General features: G+C 38.0%; 1 protein-coding gene across 1 annotated transcript in view; it reads left to right on the top strand.

The window, feature by feature from the left end:
- Positions 1-1943: 1943 nt before the first annotated feature.
- Positions 1944-20083, top strand: part of HS6ST1 (heparan sulfate 6-O-sulfotransferase 1) — a 52155-nt gene continuing 34015 nt past the window's right edge. Inside the window, exon 1 of the mRNA XM_053461014.1 lies at positions 1944-2832. Within this exon, the coding sequence (XP_053316989.1) occupies positions 2321-2832 (512 nt within the window). The 5' untranslated portion in view covers positions 1944-2320. The remainder of the gene's footprint in view (positions 2833-20083) is intronic.

Genomic DNA, 20083 nt, shown 5'->3' with positions numbered 1-20083 from the left:
TTAGATAAGTTGACATGAGCTCTGGTTCAATGGGCTTTGGAGAGATGGGCTCTGGGTCGATGGGCTCTGGGTCGATGGGCTCTGGGTCCATGGGCTCTGGTGAGCTGGGCTTTGGCGAGATGGGCTCTGGGTCGATGGGCTCATGCTACTGGCTGACACACCTATTCTATTTTTTTTCTAGAATTTTTATAAAATATCCAGCGATTTTGGTGATATTTACTAAAGGATTTTAAAATACCTGAAGTGGAGTTCAATATTAGAATTCGACAAATGCTTCTTTCCTCTGTGGAAATGTTGGTGTTTTAGGGGCCAGCTACCTTTTAATTACTAAATATAGACATTTTGCTTGTATGTATGTATGTATACAAAGAAAATTTTGCTTTTAATAATAATAAAGCATACAAAGGGTATTCATTTAACAACCGTTCTTCTTTTCGCTATTAGTTACGTAAACTTAAAAAGAGGAAAATAAACTGGTCAAATGAATGTTGGGAAATACTATGTTCTCGGCACAACCAGCTGCCATTGAACCAAATCGTGACCCAAATATCTTTGTATTATATTGATAACTGACCCTGAAATACAATGCAGGTTATCTATAAAGAGCAAATTCGAAATGAAGAGCAATCGCCATGGAATCCAATGCAATGTTTCCACTGAAAGTATAAAGTAGGATCCCTGGGCTTGATTTTGGTCTGGAATTTGGAATACAATAAATTCTGAGTGCAATCTGTTACTCAATTAAAGGTATGCAAGGGACACAATTACATTAACACACACAAACCTATTATGATACAAATCGGCAACCATAATGTAATTAGAATTTCAAATAGCATCTCGTTGCACTAACTCAGTTAAAACAAAACAAGCTGTGGTAAGTCTCCAACATAATAGACACAAACACACAACATTTATCCAAACAGAATTATAAGCAGCCGGACCTGATGTTCTTTGTGTTAAAACAAAACAAGTCTAGGTGACAATCTATTGTGACAAAGTTTACGGTAACATAAAATGGAGAGCTTCACATTGTTAGAATAATGTAACAAACAAGCATAGCTTAAGTAATTCGGTTTTAGAGTCGTACCTTCCTAGCGCAAAAGCACTGCAATCAAGGGAGGGATGGCACTATTTAGCCCAGGGGGCAAGTTGGGCTAATTGGCTTAATAATAAAGTGCCCCCAAAAAACAACTGATAGACATTATGGCATATGGTCATCATTTAGTCCTGCCACACACACATTTACAGAAGGACACAGAAGAGAGCACATAAATGATGCAGCCAATGCTTTAACAACCTCTAGAAACCATGTTGGCTTTATATGAAAACTCAAATCTTCAAGACAAAGCGGCCTGGGGGGCCATTGCCGACCCCCAACACAAGGCAAGAGAGCCTTGTGTTTGTTCACCGGTCAACTTGTCCATGGTGAGCCATACCAAAATAAAGCTCAGGTGGGGAGGGACAAATGAGCCTGTAGTCCAAAACATGGAATTTGTTGTTAAAAGGCAATACTGATATTGTAATTATATTATCAATATTAATAACAAGTAAATCATACAAAGATACATATTACAAGTGTGTGATATATATATATATATATATATATATATATTTTAAAACATTGTTTTGTAAAATTTCCTTATTTTAAAATATAATTGGGTTTCACAATTTATATGTTTTTCCTAGAGTTACCCTAAAAGGCTGTAGAATATTATTTAAGGAAATAAGAAAAAAAAATGTAAACCACCGCAACGTGATATTTAAGGGAATGTTTTGTACGTTAAACGTAGTGACGCGATTAAGCAGGTATCAGACTACAAGGCATACAAAAGAAAGAAAAAACTGCTGGGGCGGCCGATGGCAAACACAGAAATAAAAGAGCGAGCGAGTGTATGTAAATGGCATGTTGTAGTAGGAGCCGGCGCTGTGCATGCTGGGCTGTGATCATGGTGGTGTACGGACAGGAAGGAGGCTGGGAATCAGCCGGGAGCCCCAGATCTCTGTAGATCTCCTGGAGAACACAACTGGGAATAAATGGACGGCGGGTAAGGGGAAGCTGATCTCCGTGGGGACCTTGTTGTGAGAGAAGACCTGAATGATCCCCCGCTAGCTTCGTCTGTTCTCTCCTACCCTCCCTCTGCCTGCTGCATTGGCTACTTTGTAACCACCGGGAACACTTCGGGAGCCGATCGCATACGCTGCCCCTGGATCATAAGTCTGGGAACGCGTGAGCATTCGAGACGGTGGTTAATCGGTGGCCCCGCGCGCACCCACACCGACGGGAGGACTGCTGCCTGCTCGCCCTGGGAGATGGTGACATATGAAGTGTTTTGGAAGGACCATGGTTGAGAGGACCAGCAAATTTCTGCTGATCGTGGCTGGATCTGTGTTTTTCATGCTGATCTTGTACCAGTATGTGGGGCCAGTTATGAACTTTGGGTCACCCAGTAGATACTACCAGGAGGAACTAGATCTCTTCCCCACCCCAGATCCTCACTATGTCAAGAAGTACTTTTTCCCAGTGAGGGATCTTGATAGGACCCTCACCTTTGACATGAAGGGCGACGATGTGATCGTGTTTCTCCACATTCAGAAGACCGGGGGTACAACTTTTGGGAGGCATTTAGTCCAGAACGTGAGGCTCGAAGTGCCCTGCGATTGCAGACCTGGTCAGAAGAAGTGTACCTGCTATAGACCCAACAGGAAGGAGACCTGGCTCTTCTCTAGGTTCTCCACTGGCTGGAGCTGTGGACTACACGCCGACTGGACGGAGCTCACCAACTGTGTCCCAGGGGTCCTGGACAAGAAGGAGACATCAATGAAAATTAGAAGGTGGGTCATGTTACAATGTCATTAGAGCCAAGCTTTTTATTATTTATTGTTTTTATAGCGCCATCAAATTCTGTAGTGCTGTACAATGGGTGGACAGGACATAAGTAGTATGTAACATAACAATTTGACTTACAGGGACAACAGGTGAGGAGGGCCTTGCTCAAAGAACTCACAATCTAGTTTGTTTTCCAACATCCTTTCCCATAATTATTAAATATAATGACAACAATTTCTACTGCAATGTAACTATTTGTTGACTTATGTTGTAAAACTATCTTGTTGGATGTCTATAACAAGAGATACATAAGCTGAATATGTTGGCATTTACAATGACACCCACAAGCCCCTTTTGGAGAGCTCTCCACAGGTCCCATGCGTGTTGTCGGCATTCAAATCATGAATGTTTATTTGATCAGCAGGTATATGTAGAATGGGTGAAGTTTCTGGGACTGGGTACTTTCTCATCTCAATGTCATTTACAGGGTGCAAGTTATTGAGCATAGTTGGAATGAAAACAGGTGGCTTAAAAATCCTATTTATATTTCCCCATTAATAATAATAATTTAATCCTGAATTCCGACAGGCCTCCGCTCAATTCCTGCCAGCTATGTTCCACAGGAGAGTTCCACCAGTTAGACCATGTTGTGTAACCTTTGGTATGGAACCCTGCCACATGCATGTAAATTATCTTTGTGTCTGACTGACATGAGAAGTGGAGATAAAAAATGAAACATACTTTCGTTACCTCTTCTTGTTTCCTCCCATTGTGTAGCCTTTTTGTTAACAATGTATGCCTCTGTTTGCAGTAATAACTGAATATTGTGCACATGTATGACAAATGTCATATGTACTATATAACACATTGACGCAATGGGGGTCCTAGGGAACCACACTTCACTGACTGCTTTGTGTCTGTAAGTGAACACTAGATATGGTGAGTTGCTTCTAGCTGTCTGAATGTATTGGTTACCTCTATAGCAAAAACCCAGAAACTGCACCAGTTGAGAATGAATCAAAACCATCCACTATACAAAATAATCTATATTCATACCTATGTATGTGTGTGTGTATATGTATGTATGTATGTGTGTGTATGTGTATGTATGTATGTATATATATATATATATATATATATATGTGTGTGTATATATATATTTTAATGTATATAAATATTTCAGGTATGTTTTTATAATGAGTAATCTGATGTAAGTAACTGGGTAGATTTGTTTTATTATTTTCTTTAGAATACAGCATGCGCAAGAAGCCGGACAGAGCAAAAGTATTTTCCAGTACGTTAGGTGCCCGTTGCATAGAGATATTTCGAGTATTTCTGAATCTGATACCGATAGGTATAGCTTTGTGCAAATGATCTGGAAAGCACTGGTGTACATGTTGTGTGAGTTTTATCAATGGCTTGGGTGCAAACGTGCGTCTGACGCCGTCTCAGACCATACACTTCATAGGCGACCCATGGTGTGCTAGGATATGATATCTGCCTCCGGGATCGTAATATAGAAGTTCCAAGAAATGGCATGACGTCATGGCTAGCATAAAAATGTTAAGGGATGTGAGACTCCCCCAACAGGCTTATTAAGTCATTCTGATTAAGGTATACAGGTTTTCGGGTATATATACATGGACATCTATTATTAAGAACATTGGTTTTCGCCTGGGAAGGAGTACATAATGGTAGGGATGAATATAATTGGTAAGCAAGGTGATCTATTATTTATAAGTGTGCAGTTAGTATTCTCAGCGCAATGTAAAATGTATTCACTGGGAGTAAAGACATCATTAGAAATTGGAAGTGGAGATGTTGACGTTCTTGTTGACATGATATAGAAGTAAATTGGGCAGTAATGTATACTACGATCTGAAAAGTTTCAGTGATGCAGCTGAGATTCGCTGGTATTTTTGATCCTTGCAAAAACTCTGGCATTAAGTATTTCCTGATCCTGGATTACTAATTTTTATAAGGAAACAGGCACTACGTGAAGTATCTGGACACATGCTTATACATAAATTATGTTGATGGGGAGGTCAGCAGGTGTCGCTTACATAAAATGTCTTTTGCCATTATTTTTTAATCAAGCTGCTTGAGAATAATGGAAGTTATCGTTTAGCCACATCTGCTACCTGTTGACTTGGTGTCAAATAATTGATGTTGGGGCAAAATCACCCATATAGATATCAGCATTAATATGAAAAGCTCTTTTAATAATGAAAATATAAAGTATTTGACGCTAATAAGTGTTCTCACTATTTTTTTTTTAGTTTAAAAATATATTTTTTTTCTTTTGCCATGCTCCTATTTTGAAGCAGGCTCTTGTTACAAATGCCTGCATTAATTCTCCTGCCTTATTACCTTTTTTTACGAGTCCTTGGAGAACCCATTGACCTCTGTGCATTCACAGGACACTTTATCCCCGATGCTGTATGACGCCCCCAGGCCAATGTAATGAGAAGAGTGAAACTCTCCCTGATCTTTTGGGGCTGACCTCACGTACTACAGCTATGTATTCACACGCCGGGTTTCTAGAGATCACAATGTTATTTCAGTACTTCTAAATATGGTCTAATAATTTCATCCTACAAATGTTTATCGTACACGCGATTGTTTAGTCTGAGTGATGAAGACTTGTTGTCTCTTGGCGAGATGCTAAACCTAATCCACTTCTTAGGCTTCTGCTGTACATCAAATCCTTCTTGAAAGATGTAATCTCCAAATGTTACCACCAAAGAAACATTGGGCATGGTCTGAGCATCCCCTCTTAAAAAAGTAAAATATATATTTTTATATAGCAGTTTAAACAAAATCAAACAGTGTTATTTGTTCTGGTTTTTTTTTTAGCTAGCCAGAATCATACAGACCAAAATATCACTTAATAGATCTCCATATTTTTAATATACCTAAGTGCAGCTGAACATCTTGACTAAAATAATAATGAATTAAACTTTGTCGCAGGAGGCGTTTCAATATGTAATCATAAGATTTGGAAAAAGTCAAGCAAACTACTAGAAAGCAAATTGGGTTCATTAACACTGAATTGGCCTGAGTGCCCCAAGTAACCTGGACAGAGTCCAACAGAACCTTGGATGAAGCTGAAGTTGACGCAAAATGCAGTGGTTTGCTTAAGATAAACAAGTTGCTGACTTGTAAACTTTTCTTGTATTGTAAATCATTGTAAGCATCTCCGATATTATAAACTGGATACCTTTTTCAAGGCTTTAACTGTATAAAAACTCTTATTCTGCTGCCACCAAAAAAACTACGTCAGTGTACCTCACGATGATCAGCAAGAACTTGGCAGTGCATTTAAACCAGGAACTGAAATCCATGCAAAGTCCAATGGCTATTGAAGAGGTACATAAATAGTGCTCTATATCACATAACTAATCCAGGGCTTTTAGTCATGTAATTAGTAAACCTTCAATCTCGGTTTTCGGAACCTAAGGACCAGATTGTGTGTTTTTTTTTTTTTTTGTTTTTTTTTCTTTTCTTTTTTGTTTTTTCATTTTTACCAAATGTTTGTTTAAACCATGATTCACCCACTCAAATTAATTATACTTAATTTTGTTTAGGAGAAGTAAGGGCTTCTCTTAAAAGCATAGACGTACATAAAACATAGTTATTAGTGATTATTTGTTTTGTATTTATTTATTTATTTAAAAAACCCCTATACGTTCTAATGGATTTCTTGACTCGGGTCTTAAGGAGGTACTGCTACACCCTAAGTGGACTGAATGGCTTAAATGTGTAAGACAGAATTTTTTTTTTTTTTCTTTTTTTTACTTGTGTGTTTTCTTAACACTGATAAGAACCATTTGGTTTTCTTGGTAGAAACTTTTTATATGTATGCCGGCTGGAATATTAAATGGGTTAAAGGGGGTGATTAAATTAAGATGTACTTGATTTTATTTTTATTTGAGGCTTAATATTATTGTGCACAGATAATGTTTTGGTTTTTTTTTTCTTCTCCAAGAGGACTGCCTGGGCTCGACATTTCCACACCCATTAATATGCAGTCTCATAACATAATTGCTGTGTTTTGAGTCTTATGGGTTAGGTTTTCTAAGCAATGAATATTTACAGAGGTGTGTGAGCTTACAACCTCATATTCACTATTGACTAAGGTGATTAAAAAATCCAAGACGTGTATTACTTTTATAAATGTGTATCAAGCACCCACAATTTTAAAGTCAATACTTAAAAATTATTTTTTAGGAAAACATCCACAAATGTATCTTTTAATGCTTATGAATAAATCCAATATAAGCCCCCAACTGTGCTCATTGTCAGAAAAATGTAAAAAGTATTCAGCAAAGTGGAATACAATAACATTTATTTTTCATCAACCAAGATATTATTTTCATCATGCGCAGGAATTGACGGCAGATAAGAACCATTCCATTCACTGTAGATTACAAGCTCGTTTGAGCAGTGCCCTCCTCACCTGTTGTCACTGTTAGCAAGTAGTATATAACATAACAAATTGACTATGTCCTGTCTACTGTCTACCCATTGTACAGCGCTACGGAATTTGATGGCGCTATATAAAATAATAATAGTCTGCCCGCTTTGTCTTGGATTCGGGGTAGTTTGGTGCCTATCCCATGTATGTTTAAAATCTGTTGCTTTTTTGGCTGCTGGGATACTGTCCAATTATCTACCACCCTCTCAGTAAAGTGCATTTTTCATTTCTTCTTTTTAATGTTTTCTTTCTTTTTCTTCAACCTACTATACTCCACTAATAGTTACTCGCCCTCCAGTGCTGTGGTGTATTGCGGATTTGCTCAATACTCACATTATTGCTTCCCATGAGCATAACCGGCTTATCGGCCTGTGGCCTGATTCCGCATGCTTAAGGTGGGTCAAACTGCCAAAAGCCCTCCGCTCTACAGTGACTAGCAAATCAAATACTTATGTCAATATGTTCATGTATAACATTGAGACATGCACACCGTCTGTAGGTATTTCGCTTTTTGATTCTTTACCCATGGTTACATGGCCTCTCGTTTGAATATGCCGGCTGTGTTAGGGACACTGTCTTTAAGCACAGGTTAGGGCTGGAAATGCATGAGTTGAGCGTTCTGCCTACAGACAGACTGTTTCATCTTCTTAAATCCATAAATATGTGAATGTAAAAGTGTTCTTATCAACAGTGTTAATTAATCCTTGGAATATGCAAAGTCCCATCCCTTGCATGATTTTATGGGCTCCAAAGTCTATTGAAAGATTGTGAAACTGTAAATTACCAACAAACCCTTAACCCTTGATTAATGAGATGGGAGGTGGATATCCCTTTTCTTGAGAATGTGCTGGCATGTCGTTTTGCAACAGACTAAATTTATATGCTAATGGCGTCCTAATCTCTTACTGTAGAGATGTTCTTGTCTCAAGTAAACAAGTAGCTCTTTTGCACCTAATATTAAAAAAAAAAATCTATTAAATCAAATTATAATAAATTGCACAAAACAATTCCCTAGACTTCCAGGTTAAAAATATCATTGTGTTTATAGACACTTAGTAGGGCTGCCTATATATCTATCAACGGTAAATGTTTGCAAATAGTATAACTTCCAGCCATTTTGGAGGCTTTTTTATTTGGTTTTCCCTCTCTAAATCAGATTATGCCAAATGCCCAGACCTCTCGAAAATGTATCTTTTGCCCCTTCAGGTGTTTACAAAATATTGACCGCTTGATTGTCTCTGTAATTAAACATTGAATCGGCTTTGGCCTCGGAGTGTAAACCCCCCAAATACTACAGTTAAAGCAGGAATTGCAGGAACATAAAATTATTTAGAAAATAAGGTGGAAGTTCCACAGATGCTGATTCTTTAAGGCCTGTTCCTCCGTAGTTTATGGGTGGGTGTTTAGCACCGAGTCATTGTATTATTTACTACAGGCAGTATGATCGGATGTCGGGGTGTTTTGTCTAGTAGCTTGGGCTCAGATGACAGAATACGGTACATAGAAATCTGTTTTCCCTTTAAAGCTATTGAGCACCCCTGCTGTAATTACCATTAATGATGGGAGGCATTTCTGTAGCAAAATGATAGGAAGTTAAACATGTGCTTTGCACTTGATGTATGTTGTACTAAGCGATGTATATTACTCTAAATATTAGCATACAGTACACATGGCAGCAATCAACAGCCTTAGGCATAAATTAAAGCTTATAGTTCCCCTTTTATAGATTTCAATTGAGCTGAAAGGAGGTTTTTTTTTTTCTCGCTTCTGTCTGAACTTCGCAGTTTTGATGCGTAACACAAGTAATGTGTGTGTGATGGGAGCGTAAGGAGCATAGACTGTGGCTAAGAAGGAACTTGATATTTCCAAGGTCTTCTCAGGAACGCGTTTAGTTCTCATCCTTTTGAGAAGCTTAAACTTTTACAAGTAATGGAGCAGACCAGGCGCTCCGTGCCAACAACAAATCTCCGTCCAGACTGCAGGGCTCCTGCGCGTAACATGATTTTTACAGATACAGCCATAAGATAACTGTTGTTTGGCTTTCTTTATCTTCAAATGTCACTTATTTAAACAAAATCAAAATAATTCTGGAAATGATCCATACTCTGAGTAGATAGTTTACCTTCTGATCCACTAATAGAGCAGGGTTCTCTGTTTAGCTGATTAACAATGGTGTTTAATAAAATAAGTATAATAACAATACTAGCAAGAAGCTAACCGTGTCATTGAGATGTAATTCCACAACATGTTCCCGGCCTTGTTTCAGGAATTTGAGCTTCCTGTAGTTCTCTTACCTTTTATAATACCTTGTTGTATAGATGCGGTGATTTTGGCACCATTTGGCAGAACATGTCTCTATATGCTACGTTGAAATTATTTTTGAATGATGTATTTGGATATAGGGCACCATCAAATATCCAAAACAGTCCTAACCATCAAATATTACTATGGCGCTCGGGCAGGGTTGGTGAAACATGGTCTCTTAGAATGAAGCGAGCATTATGGTAAGTGTAGTCCACAGAATATTAATTGCGGGATATTTGCCACAACTACCTTTATGGCTTAACAAGTGCCAGTTAGAAATGTTGGGCATGTTAAGCGATATCCTAGATAATAAGTGTGGTTGCCGAGCACTCTTTAACCCAATGTATCGGTTTGCCTTAGTCTGTCCATTCTAGTTTTGTCGGATCCCTGGAATATATGTATTGTAAGAAGGCTGCGTAAATTGTTGGCTCTATATAAATAAAAGATGAGCAGCCTGGAAATCTAGTAATCAACTTTATGTATTCTTACTGTACTATCTTCAGCAATGAGGGAAGGGTTTGGATAATTCTTCTCTCAAAATACTCTCCTGATTATCTTTATTTGTTCATAGGATTTGGCTCGTTATCAGTCCTAAGGCAATAGGGATTTCGTTTCTGTAAAGGAATTTCAGACAGAATAAAAAAACAAACTGTTAATGGTGAGGAGAGGTTTCCTTTTTTCTGACAATGTAGATATTTGTTTTATATATATTCAAAATTTAAGAGCGTGAATATAATATATTACACACATAGTTTGGGCTGATGAGGTTGGACAGATGTAAGCTTGCCAGTTGTGCTGAGAAATGTCACTTGGGATCATCTTGTTACAGGGTGTTTTGGGTCTCTGTGCCATGGAAACTGGTTTATCAGAGCATTTACCAGATGGTTCCCAGTCTGTGGGGACAGCTCCATCTAAACGACTTAGATTTCAACTCCCTCTGCAGTACATTTTACCTTCCTGGAGGGGAATTTAATCTGCAGGCCTCAACAAGTCCTCTCACAAACATCGATTTCTCTTGTATTGTACTGAGGGTTCTAGAATGAACAAAGAAATTGCATCTCTCCCTCCAGAACCAGCAATGCCTACAATGTTAAGTGACCGCGCCAGCCTCCGTTTCCAGATGTCGGAGGAATATTCCACAGAGGGGTTCTGGGTCTGTGAACAAGGTGGATGACGTCCTTGGGGATATAAGGCCTGTAATGGAACATACGTTGTATGTAATAGAACATACATTGTGCCTCTGTGCTGTATTGTTCAGTTTTCTGTATGTTAATATGTTGGGGGTTAATGGGTCCAAGTGGAACAAGACTTGAAGTATCTGTTTGCTTCCTCATGAGAAGAAGGTTGTGTCTCTGCAGCTTTTATTCAATATACATTGCAAATATGTATGCGTGTGTATAATATATATATATATATATATATGTATTATTAATGCCCCAACATGCAGATTGATACCCAATCATCTTTCTGTGGCTTATATTTACTTTTAGCTTGAACAAACTGTGTTCTGCAGGCACCCTATGCGGTATTGTAAAGTAACAAAATGTATGTAGGGAAAATTGATATTGAATAAGTAAAAAGCTGAGAAAAGAATCGCTTGTATAAAAACAGGACACGTAGGGCTAGATTATTATTTTTTTTTTACATTTGGCCCTATGCCCTTTAGCAGTGTTTTTACACATTTTATCTGGATTCCACTAGGCAACACACGGAATGTCTAGGTCATTGGGCAGTTTTCATATATTTCCTGTGGCAACGTTACAATATCCCTTCATATCTGCTCTCCTTTTTGTGCATGCTACTTTATAGCATAAAGCGCCTACAATAATAGCAGAATCAAGGCATTGTTCTTAGCAATGAAAATAATGTGGGTTTACACATCTATGTGTATGTATACATTATATTTAACACACACATTTTAAAATGTATATTAGATACTTCTGATATATAGGGGTTCTCGTAAAATTATTGCTTCCCTACAGTTTGCTTGCATCCCATGGAGTGTAACCTCCAGCAGACGGATCACCTGTGGCCTTTTATGCTTTGCACCAGAAGAAGTAAACAATTATTTGACAACCAGAAGAACTCTGATAGGATGGCTTATTATAATATGGGACTCATGTCTGGATGACACAATAGTAGAGACAAATAAATCCTTTGGTTATTGTGCACTAGGTTATTTAGAGACATTACAAAAGACAGAAAATCATTTAAAAAAAAAAAAAAAAAAAATAGCAAACACATCCCGCTGCAGAAACGCTGCTTATCTCTACAAAGAGGAATTTTTGTTTTATGAAATCACCACAAATCTTTCCAAGCAATTCCACAAAAATAAGTTTACATTTTTTTTTAATTTTTTTTTTTTTGAATTTTGGGGGCTTCCAAAAGCACCAGATGCCCTAGTTGTGTGAATGACTTGTTCATTTGTTACTATACCTTAACGCATATAGTCGCTGAATGTTACAATGTAATTATTTCCACAGGTAACCTTTTCCCCTATGTTCTCTAATCTGGCATAATAACCTGTGAATGTCAGTAAAGTGGGTGCTAATAGATTAACTCTATATAGGTTTATGTGTTACAGAGGGAGGGAAGCAAGTCTACAATAATGAAATGTTACCAGGCTTTACCCATACTGGCATTTTATGAAAGACCTACTACTAGCCTCCTACTTGCTGCCTGTGATTATTTGAGGGCTACATTGTCTGCGGGTAACATCGTTCAAAAGAGGATAAGGAACTCCATCTTATAACGCTGCAGAATCCTTCCATATTCATTTGCCCCTTTTCCTACCCCATAGCTTTTTGCTGTGCAGGAAACGTGTTGGGCCAGACACATCTCCATGTACGTGATATGATGGCTCCGTTCAGCTCCAGTGCTGACTCAACGAGCATTGAGTTCAGACTCGCGTGCGCATGCATGGAGTGCACTCCTATTGATTTCACTTATCAGTGGCAAGAATCGCCTGACCATGGAGGAGGAGGCAGTTTCTATCTTCAGTGGTTTTGGGTCGCTTTCAAATTTTTTATTTTTTTCATGATGAAGGAGAGAGTGAGGAATAACATCTGTGTAATTAGAAAAGGCACATATTATTATTTCTTTTTCATAGAAATACTCGACAAGAGAATCCAAACAACTTTCCCCTTAAAGACTGGGTTCGGATTAACTAAAGCTTTGTACAACATGTGATGACTTAATATGTTGTGTGGTAGTTTACCTGTTTTGTTTTAACCAGGTAAAGTTGTGGTGTTTTTGGTTTTCTCGTACCTGTATGGGATTTTTTTATTATATGGTAATGTGATTCCTGTTCCCAAATGAGCCCATCTTGAAAACCTGAACATTTTGTGGTCACCAAGAATTATTTCCAGTTACTCTCCTAAAGAATACAATCCAATCCAGCAGTTTTAAATTGCATGGGAGAGGTTTTACTTGGGGTAAAAGAAACATGGCTTCTGGGCAGACATACTTGTTTGCACAGCCCATAATTAAATGCAGCTTGTCTAATACACAAGGTCAAAGTGTCAGGATGCTTGGGGCATCTCAGGGGTCCAAAGCTCCAAAGATCTGCATTTAATAAGATGCACAAAGCGCTATAGGTGAGTCTGCATCCAGCTCGAGAACCGCAACGTAACGAGATCCTGGTTAATCTCACAGCCGCCCTCTCCTGTCATGGTGCATAAAATTAAATGTTATAATTTTACTGCTTAAAATCTCCTCCACAATGTATTTTTAACTTACATTCCTAATGCTTATGTGTTGTGATTAAGCCAGCCATATATTATGCCGTTTTTAGGGGTGTCATCACTAATTATATAAAATTTCTTAAAAATTTTCCAACCACTTTAATGCGTATGTAATGCCCTGCATTTTCCCCTCCCCATTGCAAATGCAATCCCCCCCCTCCCCCATGAATTTTTCAGCTCACCCAGTTTATTGGCTTGCAAAACGCATATCTCTGCCTGTGTGCATGTACTCTATACTCTCCACTAGCCATCTCACACGAGAGGTCGTGGGGTTAATAAGTCCCCACATGCATACGCAGAAAGCACTCCATTTGATTTCAACAGGAGCACTATCTTGGCAGTCTATGGCTTTGACAGCAGTTTGGGCTGCCGCAGCAGATGGCGGCGGTGGGTTGTTGGGGCCCTGCACTATTTAAAGAAGGCGTTCTTCAAGTAAATAGTGCATATTAAAGAGCATACATTGGTACACCACTTTGGAATATTGGCTATGTTTTATGAAGGACATAAATCATAGGACTGCTATATTTATTCAATAAACTGGCTCCAAACTGGTACAGTGTTTGTGTTCGCAAGCAGAGGTAGAGGTTTGACCTCTGTAGAGATAGTGTAATCTGTATCACATAGACTTGGTGGCAGATGATAACGATCCAGGTCAAAAGTTGGGTCAAGACATGCAAATTAGAGTTGTTACCAAAGACACGCACACATGTAGGCACAAACCTTGGTTGTTCAAAGACCTAATGGAATGAAGCCCTTTACTAACTAACCCTGAGCACAGACTCCATCTATAGTTTCGGTAGTGTTGGCCTATGCCGGTATAAAATAAATCATTAATTTATCTGGTAAAACGGCGTCTCATGTTTGGTCAGAAGAAGCAATGCTGCATTATACTGTATAAAACTCACTTGGGAAACAATGCTGGATGTTAGCAATGCACAATGTTGTGTTTTGAGACATTTAAATGAGCATTTTCACTCAAAAGGTTATCTGGTTTTTAAGGCCCAAAATATTAACTTTGCTTATTACATTTGAAAAATTATCTGTAGTCTAAAACATGAATGTTGCTTTATGATAGAGTGAACTTTACATATACTAGATTTTTATCCTAATTATTTATATTCCAATTTTATTTTTTTAAATCTGTGGTGGAGACACTAATACTGTAAACCAATTTGATTGCCAACCTAAGCTTCTATCAGTAGACCTCCACCAGCCTTATCTCTCTGAAGAGATTGTTTCTTGTAGAGCGCAGAGAGCCTGATTTAATATCCACATCGTCTCTGTGTAGACGCAGTTTTCCTTATTGGTCTTGTTAAAGGGGAAATGTTGCCTGCGTTCTTTGGTTTTGTGTTTTTTATTTTTTACGTAGAGGTATTAAGGTCTTTTCGCTAAAGGGAGAGGTGGCTGAAGAGTTGTGGTTTCAACTGCCTCCTATTGCTATTTATTATGAAGTGCCAACAACAGCAACTTTCTAAAGAAAGATCAAGTCATAATTCAATGAATGAAGATCCTGAAATCCCACTGCCTTAGCTACACATTATATAGGGCCGGTCAAGCTCTTCTTGCATGAGAAGGTCCCTGGGGTTGTCCTTTTTATAATGAATAGTGAAGTAAAGGGGTTGAAACTAAACAACTCTTACATGAACTATAGCCTTGGTGAATGGCAGACCCATTTATTATAATTTTTAATGTAAATTATGTAAACGGCCCCAAAGATGGCTGCAAAAACCAGTATAGCACTTTCCTGAGCTCACACATCTCATCTCACAATTAAAATTGGATGCCAAAACCAGCTACCATCAACCGGACAGGAGTAAACATTCTGAGAAGAAAATCTCATGGCCTGAGAAACCCAAGATCGCATATCCTACTAGTGTTGACATATAAAATTGGTTGGATATGAATACATCATTCAATTTCTAATTACACGTACTAAACTGTAAAATGTAGGATTTGAGAGGGAAACATGGTTAAAAATAATAGCTGGTGTGATTTCAGGAAGAATCAAAGCATTTTTCCCCTGAATAAGCTGTATTGGTGAGGAGCAGATGCCAGCACTCCTGTCCCAGCTGCTGCCGAAACGAATGTATGGAAAATGTTCTCAGTTTGACACCTTGATGACAAATTGATGCAGCTGTCAGTGGTGTTATGATGATGCAGACTGCTATAAATCAGCTGCTCGATGGGAATTAATAAGTGCCAAAGTATACTGAGAGTTCAGGAGTCTGAACTATGTCCAGTTTATTGTTTTATGTTGAGGACAGGATCTACATTTTTCTTATTCTCACTTATCAACATTCTAAACCACTTACTCGAGTGTGTTAATGGTAGTAAGTTGCGTTTAAGGGGGCAAGAATTCCCCGAGAATAGCTGGATGTCCTAAAGTTCAAGGCAACTTGTCTCTCTCAACAATGATTGAATACATGTTCACAGTGAAGGATAATTTACTTGCCATACTCGGCTATGACCCCTATTTTAATTTCAGTGGCACTTTACATTATCCATACCAGTAAACCTTTCTAAAGGTCAAATAGGCCGAATCTACCCTGAGTTAGTTAGGAATTTGTATCCCTCTTTCATGCTTTCCCACAGGCCAAGTTTTGGCCATTGCTCGTGCGTAATTGGGCATTACATGGGTAGAGTATCTAGGCCAGAATTTCCATATGTTGGCAAGAAACTAAGTAGGGACAGCTGCTGGAAGCTGTAATCGTGGAATTTTTACCCTCTGTGCTCTGATAATGCACATTTAAAAAAAAAAATGCTAACCGGTCACGGGATTCTTGTTATATGGCTTCTAAGCAGAGCATAATGGCTACTTTCTTTCGATTAGTGTTCCTGCACCATGATGGATACCATTATTCTATGGGTGAGAATCCTCATATAGTTTGAGATTTACAATACATATGCTGTATAAACCAGAGCCTATTGTTTAAGGCTCTGGAGAATGTAAGTACAAGTCTTATGGGAATACAGGGGATATCTGCTTGTATTGTATGTTTTTTTATTTTTTATATGCTTTGAGAATTTCTCTGGAATTGCAACACAGGTTTTGTGGGAGACGAGTTCTAACAAATTGTTTTATGCGGAACACTTTTTGTCACTGTTTGCCCGGAAAAGGCTGCATTCCTATGCTGATTAGGTTCGTTTACCAGCCTGCAAACTTGGTATGGGAAACCATGCTAATGGAAGCTGAGATAGTTTTGTCTTTGAATTTAGAGATATATGGCCTTATCTTTTTTCACAGTGGTCCATGTTAATTTCTCCAATGTTCCAGATAACTTCCAAAATAGACACTTCTATCCCTGGCTCATAGCATGGTGACCTTGTAGAAGTAACTAAAAAGAATAGCATAATGTGTCCCTTTTTAAATATTGTTAGGCAGGCCACCATGTGGTAATATTATTGATTTCCTGGTTGCAGGGGTTCCTGGAAAATTGTGTCATTTGTGGATAACGTGGTTCACAGGATTTGCTTGATTATACCTCCTCATTACCTTATCTTATCCTTGTTGACTCCTTAAAACAGCTTTTGTAAGGACGAGGTGAAAAAAAGAGTAAGCTTAAGGGCGCGAAATCAGTTGCCTAATGCCAATACTGAAACCGAGAGCTCAGCCTCCATGAGGTTAGTTAGTTAGTTAGTCAGTTAGTGTCCTTTGGCCTAGACCGGCTCCCTGGTGCAACTCTAAAGGACCAGTTTGAGCTTCTTGCTGGCCCATTTACACTATGAAGGACTTCGCTTAACCATCATAGCTACCACAGCATGCTATATCATGATCTGCGTTTTCCTTTTGAGGTTGAGATCCGGAATATGATATCGGCGTTAGGATGGTAGCCATAAGGCTGGGTCAACCTAAACATTTCACCCATGGCTTTAACATCTAAACAGTATCTCCCAATCAATTTGGTCTGCTTGTTGCCAGCCTTCCGCTGCTTTATCAGGCATCGTCTCACCACCTATTTCTGGCTTCCTTCTCTGTAGGTCTTTGCAGAGAAGGAAGGTAAATAATTTGGTGTTTGCTGTAAATACCACAAGTATAATTATTTAACTGGCCAGGCTGAAGTATTCTTATAAATATATTGAAAACTTTTTTTTTTTTTTTTCTGGATTTTGGTGTCTGTAGAAATTGGATATCCTTTTTTAGCAGTGAAATACCTTTTTTTTTTTTTTAAATAGCCTATACATTTTAAAATGTCTTGCTGAATATAGCCTTAAACATAAAGCACCTTTTTAACGAAGTGCGCGATGTTCTCATACTGAAGTCATATTAATTATGCTGGAAATCATCTGCTATAACTTTATCATCATCCTGTACTTTTGGATAGATACTGGAGACTGTGTGACTGCAGCTTCAATTTAAACCACGATCCTGTCCCTTCAGGCACCTCTTCCCTATGAGCCACCTACCCTGACACTTGCAAAGCACCCCCCCAATGAGATACGCGATTGCTGCAAATGTTAAATTTAAAACATTGAATTAAAAAAGTAGCATTGAAGTGTAAAAAAAAAAAAAATCAAGGTGGAATGAAGTGTTTTTAGATATTGCCTGTGTTGCATGTTTTTTGGAATCGTTAATTTCATACTTTGCCTATAACACATAAGTGAAGTGTAAAGTCTCTTATAACAAAGGCTCCGTTTCTTGCCAAGACCTCAGGATTGATAGACATCCCCTTGAGGCCACTTCAGCCTTTGAAATTTCATCTTGTTCCATAATTCATGGAATTCCACCCCTCACAGCAACCTGTATTTGTAGCATTAGGAGATAGTGACACTTCCTAATTTTGTTTAAGAAAAAAAAAAGTTACACAATGAGTTGAGTAGAGTTGTTTTTAAATAATTATATTGGCCTGTTTTGACTGATTAAGTCTTTTACATCGGGAGAAACTAGCAGAATAGATGGCCCAATTGTTCTTATCTGCCTTCAAGTTCTATATTTCATAAGCTTCTTCAGTGAAATACAGAGGTGACATTTTCTAGAGCAGGCTAGTCTTTATATTCATTCCCACTTGTCTTGCTAGGCATCTGCCAATGTTTTCCATTCAAAAACGTAAAAATAAATACATCAGAAATCAAATTGTTTTTTTTTTTTTTTATTTTGGAGGATTGGACACTTTTCTTACAGTAATTATTTTGTTATATTAAAGTTTTTTTTTTTTTCGTTTTTTTTTTTTTCCTTCCCCATTTCCTTGCATTTTATTTCAATAAGGGATAATGTCATACATTCAGGTATGTTTTTGATACATTTTGTTGTTCTCTATAACATTACACAGTGTGTGGGTAAGAAAGGAATGAATAGAATAAGATTTAAATTTAAACACTTGTTTATTACATGTACCTTTTGGTCACTTGTTAGTCCTACCACTTCCATGCCGTTCCTTGACTACATATGTGCCTTTCTAATTACTAACCCGCTCCCCTGTACTGGACCCTTTTATATCTCATTTAATGCTTGCGCATACAGTATTTATTTTTCTGTCCGCAAGGGATATATTTAGTTTCCACCTCCATGGACTCTTGTGCACCCTGTCATGTCACACCATCTTTGAAGCATTGTTAATTGGTTTTGGCTTTTGGGCCCACTGTGGAATATATATATATACATATATATATATATATATATATATATATATATATATATATATATAATATAATATAATATAGGGTATGGTGTTTAGGAATCCATAATTTTAAATAAAAATCACCTAAAAGTCCTTTTGGCATGCAGTTCATTCATCATGTTACTCAGCAGAAACCGAGAGGGTACCAGGAAGATCAGAATAATAGGATATAAAGATGACAAGTCTGATTCATAGTTTCTAGCTGATGAGTTCTTGTGGATGAATGGCCATTTTTTTTTTTTTGTGCAGAACCATGTTTTTTGTGAAAGCTGCTTGTCCTTCCTTAAAACGTATTGAATGCACAGTTAAAAAAATTACATTTAGCACTGAAGCTTCTGGAAAGAGTACTACATGCTACGATCCTCTCTGCTTTTCCAATTTACACTTATCCCATGTGAATTTGCATTGAGATCCGTGTTCATTCGTTAATGGATATTTCATTTAGCCGAGCACTTAGAAGCTGGAAAGCTTCCTCTTTATATAAGAAGAGTTGATTAAACACCTTTTAGCAATCAGCTTTCACCTAAGGGGAGGAATAACTTAATGGGGAGAACTAATCGTGCAACTCCTGAAAACAAGAGATTAGGGTTACTGCTCCCATATTCATATCTGGTGGAGTTTTAATACATATTAATTATTTGCAAACTACAGTTTATTATTTCAGTTCCTCAGCTGCGATACATTTTTGGGGTCATCCCCCCACTATGCTATACAGTATTTGTGGTGTAAAGTGGCAAACGTGTAATATTGTGGACACATTATAACCTTGCCCCCCCTCCCGTCTCTGCTTTCGCCTTCACATTATGCACAGAATCCTTTTAACGGTCCCTCACTTTCATAATGCAGATTGAAAACTCCACTGATTAATTTAAACCTTGAGAATAAATCTAGTTTACTTTGTGTTGTTCGTATATAAAAGATCCAGCCTCTCTTTTGCTGAATGACGGCAAAATCAATGGAGCTGTTAAGGAGAGAGAATTAATTAGTCGTTTAGATTTTTTTTTCTTTCATCCCTCGTCGCCCTAAATTGAATTTTCATTCCGTATAACACTGACTTTCCACAGTTTATTGGAAAGAGATTTTAGCCTGACTTCCTAATCTGTCACTTGCTAATAGA

Source organism: Spea bombifrons, chromosome 3, assembly GCF_027358695.1.
Source record: "Spea bombifrons isolate aSpeBom1 chromosome 3, aSpeBom1.2.pri, whole genome shotgun sequence".
In the NCBI taxonomy this organism is placed as follows: domain Eukaryota; kingdom Metazoa; phylum Chordata; class Amphibia; order Anura; family Pelobatidae; genus Spea; species Spea bombifrons.
Note: the sequence above shows the minus strand (reverse complement) of the source record. Positions and strands in the feature narration are given on the sequence as shown.